The 7331-nt window shown below is 40.8% G+C and overlaps 1 protein-coding gene across 1 annotated transcript in view; it reads left to right on the top strand.

Moving 5' to 3' along the window:
* Positions 1-1913: 1913 nt before the first annotated feature.
* Positions 1914-7331, top strand: part of ero1a (endoplasmic reticulum oxidoreductase 1 alpha) — a 40504-nt gene continuing 35086 nt past the window's right edge. The window contains exon 1 of the mRNA XM_043697656.2: positions 1914-2387. Within this exon, the coding sequence (XP_043553591.1) occupies positions 2283-2387 (105 nt within the window). The 5' untranslated portion in view covers positions 1914-2282. The remainder of the gene's footprint in view (positions 2388-7331) is intronic.

The following is a 7331-nucleotide window of genomic DNA, read 5'->3' as shown; positions in this document are numbered from 1 at the left end:
TTGCTCTTCCTGAGAAGGACGGTTACTGCAGCCCTGGCTATTAGCACTCTGTACTGGGTCCATACCAAGCTGTTAGCATTTCCATAAAAGGTGTTGGCTGGACCCAGACACTTCAGCAGGCAGTATACGCTACTCATGTGTATTCTCTCACCCACCTGCCTTAAACTAACTAAGTAGGTTGTGAGTGCATTGTGCTGGCCTTCTGGTGGCCCCAGACAGTGTATTTGCTCTGCATATTGTGGTCCGGCGACCAACTTATGTGTCAAGTGCTGAAAATGAGTTGCTGGAAAAGTGCAGCAGGTCAGGCAGCATCCAAGGAGCAGGAGAATCGATATTTCGGGGATTCCTAAAGAAGGGCTCATGCCCGAAACGCTGATTTTCCTGCTCCTTGGATGCTGCCTGACCTGCTGCGTTTTTCCAGCAACACATTTTCAGCTCTGATCTCCAGCATCTGCACCTCACTTTCTCCTTATGTGTCAAGTGGCCAACTGATGGCTCAGCAGACATCTTGTGTGTCCGTGTGCCTCGTGTCACCCTGCTCCATGCCATCTCTCACTTCAAAATAAATGCAGTTTAATTTATTAGTCCTACTTTGTCCCTGTCTGCCCTGACTGTTTGACTCGCTTCTTTTCTCAACTGTACCAGTCTCAGATTGATCTCTTTCCTCACTATCTCCCTGGGCCCACCCCCATCCCCAACCTTGCTAGTTTAAATCCTCCCGAGCAGCTCTAGCAAATCTTCCTACCAGTATGTCAGTACCCTTCCAATTCAGACACAATCCATCCTTCTTATACAGGTCACTTCTATCCCAGAAGAGATTCCAATGATCTAAAAAATGTGAATCCTTACCATACACCAGCTCCTCCGCCACGCATTCATCTGTTCTATTTTCCTATTCCTACCCTCACTAGCTCGTAGCACCAGGAGTAATCCAGATATTACTAGTCTTGAGGACCTCCTTTTTTAAATTCCTGCCTAACTCTCTATATTTTCCCTTCAGAGTCTCATCCTTTTCCCTTGTATTGTTGGTTCCAATGTGTACAATTCTCTGGTCAATCTCTACCAGCTTACTGGAAGAGATTATGGAATTGGTTGAATCTAGCAGAATAATAGAAACAATTATTTATTACAACTTTATTCTTTGTTCTAAAAGTGAAAACATGAAGATTCATTACAGTTGAGTGAAGACGTTTAAGAACAGCTGGCAAGTGAATTAAAAGAATATGCGATCAGTTATTCCATAGGTAAAGAAGATGATAACATTTGAATCCTGGTCAAGATAACAAAAGCAAAAATGTTGCTCCATAATTTGAATCCTAAATAGGGACATTGTCTTAGAACAAGACTGTAGTAAAAAATGTCTCCGAAATCTGTCACCTTTAGCTGGTCTTGTCTACATGTGACTCCAGATCCACTTAAACCTAACTGACTCTTTCCTGTCCTCTGAGCAATTAGGAAAGGGCAATAACCACCGACTTTGTCAGCCTAACCCATATCCCTCGATTAATTTTCTTTAGTGATAGATGCTGAAATTATTGTAGTTAAAATTTCGAGAAAATAAATAGAATGTTTATTTCTCAATTAATAATGAATCCATTGCATGTACACTTGCCTTTTCTACTCGGGGGAAATAGTTCCCAGTCAGACTTGATTTGGAGACTTCTACGATATAAACAAATGAGATAGCCAGACTGTTTACATAATTTGCATTATATCCCTGTGACTGTTGTTAAACTTTGGCATCAATATGTGAGACAATTCTTGATTCTGTTACACTCTTTGGTGAAAGAATAATCTGAAATCTTGTAATTAAAGAAGTACAGTTGCAAAACGTAGTCTACTAATTTGAGGACAAACATGTTGTGCAGTCTGTGCCAATAAACCTTATTTCAACGTCATTCTTTGGAAACCAATCAGTTCAGTCCAAGGCGGAATTGGGGTTACTGACGCTAAAATACTCAACAGTCATGCCATAAAAAAATACAATTTTCTGTATAGAACAGTATGCGAGTCTTTATGTGTTATACAATACATCAGACTGCATACCTTTAAATAAATCAAACACACGCAAAGACCCTATCCTTGCCAGGTATTTGCAATGTGGCGACGTGCGAGTTTGATGTTACGCACCAGACCAGGAAGCAACGTGAAATTTACAAGAAGGCGGGACTTCTCTTTACCAGCCAACTTTCAATGAGTCGAGTTTGTTCAATTATCTTTTGTAGAATTTGGATCGGAGCAGCTTATTTGATCGTATAAGGCGAGATTAAGTGTTTCTTATCATGTTGACACTGGTCCTTTTGCTGTTTTCTTGTGTACTTTCAGCCCGGTGTAAACAGCATCAGACTTTAAAGGGGCAGGTGGATGAACAAAAATGTTCCTATCAGGTAACACACGGTGGATCTTTGTTGATAATTTCATGTGAATATGTGAGGGTTTATCTGAACTGTGTAAAACATAGTTACTTTGTTGCGTGTGTAAACCTCCCCTCCCCCTCACATTTATGAGAACCATGTAGGACATTAAGTCTAGCGATGTCCCCCAAATAGAGTGCTAATAACAGTGGGGTATGTCTGGTGCAGAGCAAGGCCACCTTCTTTTATACTTGATGCTGTTTCTAAGTTTGGATGCGCTAGGTACCGCGTATCTGATGTTGCTTTGTGCAAGATGCCAGCTCGCCCCTGTCTGAGACGTGAACGGTTGATTGAGCACGTAGTCAATGCGGAATGAGAAAGCTATTGTATCGGGTCAGAGTCGAGGCGAGAAAAGAAAAGGTCACCAAGCATTAACCACAACTCTGCTTATTAATCAGAGGGTGTGTCTGTGTGAGGACTTTTACAAATTAACAAACATCTTTCCAACCATGGTAAGTTAAATTTCCTTTGGTTCATAATTATCTGATGCACGTTGAAGTCAGTGAGTCACTAAGTCAAGCTAGAAAATTTCATCCCTACCCATAGGATTGCAGATATTCAACTGAACTTGCATGTAGAAGTGTTGTCATTTTTTATGCCCACTTCTTCTGAAGTTACTAACTGCTTGGATGAGGGGAACTTGTATGGGAATATTCAGAACATGTAACTGTGGAGGGGGCATGAGTCCCAAACTCTTCCTGATGAAGAGCTTCTACGGGAAACGTCGACGCTCCTGCTCCTCGGATGCTGTCTGACCTGCTGTGCTTTTTCAGCGCCACACGTTTTGACTGATCTCCTGCATCTGCAGTCCTCACTTTCTCCCTGCGGAGAAAGCATCACCGCCTTATCCAGTTCTATCTTTGAATATCCAGACCAGACCTATTTAGTATGAGACACTAGATTGTGATCATGAACTAGAATCATAACTAAATCTGGGTTCTGCCTTGAACTAAATTGATTCAGAGTATCGAGTACAGGAGTTGGGAGGTCATGTTGCAGCTGTACAGGATGTTGGTTAGGCCACTGTTGGAATATTGCGTGCAATTCTGGTCTTCTTCCTATTGGAAGGATGTTGTGAAACTTGAAAGGGTTCTGAAAAGATTTACAAAGATGTTGCCAGAGTTGGAGGATTTGAGCTACAGGGAGAGGCGAGGGCAATTTTCCATGGAGTATCAGAAGCTGAGGGGTGACCTTAAAGAGGTTTATAAAATCATGAGGGGCATGGATAGGATAAATAGACAAAGTCTTTTCCCTGAGGTGGGGGAATCCAGAACTAGAGGGCATAGGTTTAGGGTGAGAGGGGAAAAATATAAAAAAGACCTAAAACATTTTTTCATGCAGAGGGTGGTATGTGTATGGAATGAGCTACCAGAGGAAGTGGTGGAGGCTAGTACATTTGCAGTATTTAAAACACATCTGGATGGGTATATGAATAGGAAGGGTTTGGAGGAAAATGGGCCAAGTGCTGGCAGGTGGGACTAGATCCGGTTGGGATATCTGGTCGGCACGGACGGGTTGGACTGAAGGGTCTGTTCTCGTGCTATACACCTCTATGACTTATTGACTCTGAGTGAATGACGTTGAAATAATATTTATTGGTTTTTTAATGTTACCTGGTGCCTTTTTTTGTCTGATAATCACCCCTGAGCCATGCTGAGATGTTTTATAATAAAAAGTGTAAAATAATGCTGTTCTGCCAGTCCCCTTCATTTGGAAAGTTAGTTGGATTCAAAACATTACCTTTGTTTCCCTCTCCACAGTTGTTGCCAAATCTCCTCAGTTTTTCACTTTGTTTTTAATGCTGATCCCTGGCACCTGCAGTGTTTTGTTTGATGTTGGGATATTGTACTGAATTAAAGGCATTATATAAATGCAATTACTTGTCGTCACTAAGGCAGAGCCCTGATTCCAGATTTGCACTACAATATCAACATTTGTATAAAGCAACTTGCTTCTTGATCCTAAAATTGCATTAATGAGATCAAAACGTAACTTCTCTTTCTCCTCATAAACACTATGGCTAGACTTAGAACTTGGAGATTCCAGATAGTTCAGGGTGAGAGGGGTAAGATATAAAAGGTACCTACGGAGATCTTTGAAGAGGGAGGAGGAGAACTTCCTCAAGGTAAGCATCCTTGGAAGAGGCTTAACAGTAAGGTTAAAATCAACTAGGAGGAAGTGAGGACTGCAGATCAGAGTCGAGTGTGTGTTGCTGGGAAAGCAAGCAGGTCAGGCAGCATCCAAGGAGCAGGAGAATCGATGTTTCAGCAGGAATTGAACCCAGGTCCCTGTGAGTCAGCAGTGCTAACCACTGAGCCATCATGCCACCCCCATAGCATATTTGAAAATTATAATAATCATTCTTTTTACAAAATACAGACTTTTCTTTGATTGTATAATGTTTCATATGGAGTATATTGGGTGGCGATGAACTCCTAAACCATATTAATAAGGATAAGCTCTGACAGTGAATATGGAAGTGACAGAAATCCAGCCTGTGATTATGAAGCTGTGGGTTCTCAGTCTCAGTTTATCTACATATTGATTTTAATCAGAATTCTGTGTTTTTGCATGATAAAATATTGTCATGCCTCTGTGAATTAGAATGTTGGAATTCTAGCTCTGCTATACCCACAATTGTCACAAAAGTTAAAGATTTTTAAAAAGGATGCAGAATTCCCTTTTAGACCAAGTTGTTCGAATGCACAGATCAGCTTCCTGTACTTAAAATTAATTATTTTTCATAAATAATTAGAGAATAGCTACGAACAACTACGAACCATCGCCTTGCAACAAATTAAAATTCTAATGCCTTATAAACTCCCCCTTATACACACAGGCAAGGAAAACAAGACATGGATGTTATGGATGGAGGGAAAACTGGGAAAGTAGTTCAGTGATCGGAGCTCAGAGCTCTTGAGCTGGTGGAGGTCTGAAGGCTTCTCTCCATCTTTTTCTCACGGCCTCGAGCTGTTTACTGTATTGTAAGCAAAATGATGCTTACAATGAGAGTTAGGTTCCTTGCTTTCCAAAGTGCAGCAATCCTTGGTTTTTAAGTTATTTTCTCATTTCTGTTCACTATTTGAAAAAGACAGAAAAATAAAAAGGACATGTTCTTTACAATACAATCACAACAAAATTGTTGAAGGGAGAATTAGAATTAGTTCAAAGGCTCTTTTCAACTGAGGTATCACATAAATGAGTTTTTAAAAACTAAATTGCAAATGCATATTTTAGCAAATCTAATGAAAATATTATTATCCTGGGAAAAGTGGATATACCTGGACATGCTGATCATGGTACATTTATCTGTTGAAATGTAACACAAATTTACAAACATGAGGACTTATGAAAAAGAGTAGGCCATTCAGCACATTAAGCCTGCCCCACCATTTAAGATAATCATGACCACAAAGCACCTCAATGGCTTTTAGCCACCCCATCCCCAAACCCTCTATGCCCTTACTATTCAGAAATCTATCAATTTCTACTTTAAACATATGAAAAGACTGAGCTTCCACAGCCCTCTGTGGTAGAGAATTCCAAAGGTTCACAACCAGCTGAGTTTAAGAAAAAAATCTCCTAATTTCTGACCTAAATGGTATACCCCACTATCTTGAAATTATATCCCCTGTTTCCAGAATACTCAATCTGGGGAAAATGTTACCTGCATCTACCCGGTATTCCTTTCAGTATGTCGTATGTTTAAATGACATCACCCCTCATTCTTCGATTAGAATTCTCTTCTAGAGAATAAAGGGTCCATTTTCCAACTTTTTCTCCATAGGACAGTACTGCCATTCTGGGATCAAGTCTGATGAAACTTCACTGCACTCCCACGATGGCAATAATATCAAGATAAGGAGACTAAAACTGCACAACATATTCCAGGTGCAGCTTAACCAAGCTCTACTTCACTACACCCATAGTCAAAGACTCTTGCAGTAACATTTACCATAACATTTATGACTTAATAGCGCATGACACTTGCATGTCAGCCTTCAGTGACATTAATAAGGGCACCCAGGTCCTTTTGTACATCTACACTTTCCAATTTCTTACTATTTAAGCAATACTCTGCAACTCTTTCTCCTATTGAAGTGGATAACATCATATTTTTCCATATTAAATTCTACCTACTGAGTTCTTGCCAGTTCGCAAAACTTGTCTAAATCCGCCTAAAGCTACTTTACATCTTCCTGACAACACACATTCCCACTTAGCTTTGCATCATCCACAAATTTGGAAGTACTGCATTTGGTCCCCAACTTCAAATCACTGACATATGTTATGAACAGCAGGAGTTCAAATACTGATATCGTTTTGAAAAATCATACAATTTTAAGTAGTCTATTAGCCATAATTAGACTGTCTGTCTTCAGGTTATAACGTAGATCACTTGTAGTGGATTAAGAGCTTCCCTTTCTGTAGTTCTGGGGACACCTGTGTGATTTGTTGCCTGAGATGCATTGATAAGTCATTGGGCTGTTTTAAACTAGCCCAGTTGGCCCATTTGAAGGTGTCAGGTTACTAGCCCATCTTTGGGCCTATTGAGGCCTTTAAGTGGTCAATAATTACATTCATCTGGCACTGTTGGTATTTCACCTACGATGGGAGGTCCCTGTCATTGCAGGAAGTCTGGAAGCTTTAACTTCTTGAAACTAATTCGCACCCCACTTGTCAAGCAATCAAACTACCTAAAGCTACTAAGCATGTTGGAATTACCTGCACTCCCAGTATGGAACATCCATCTTCCACAGCTACACTGGCACCACCCCCCACCTTTTCCTCCACTGCATCGATGACGGTATCGGCACTGCCTCGTGCTCCCATGAGGAGGTTGAACAGTTCATCCACTTCACCAACACCTTCCACCCTGACCTCAAATTCACCTGGACCGTCTCAGACTCCTCCCTC

The sequence above is a fragment of the Chiloscyllium plagiosum genome, unplaced genomic scaffold (assembly GCF_037043375.1).
Source record: "Chiloscyllium plagiosum isolate Xiang-an unplaced genomic scaffold, Cpla_swu_hap1 HiC_scaffold_8, whole genome shotgun sequence".
Lineage (NCBI taxonomy): Eukaryota > Metazoa > Chordata > Chondrichthyes > Orectolobiformes > Hemiscylliidae > Chiloscyllium > Chiloscyllium plagiosum.
This window is presented reverse-complemented; position numbering and strand designations above follow the sequence as displayed.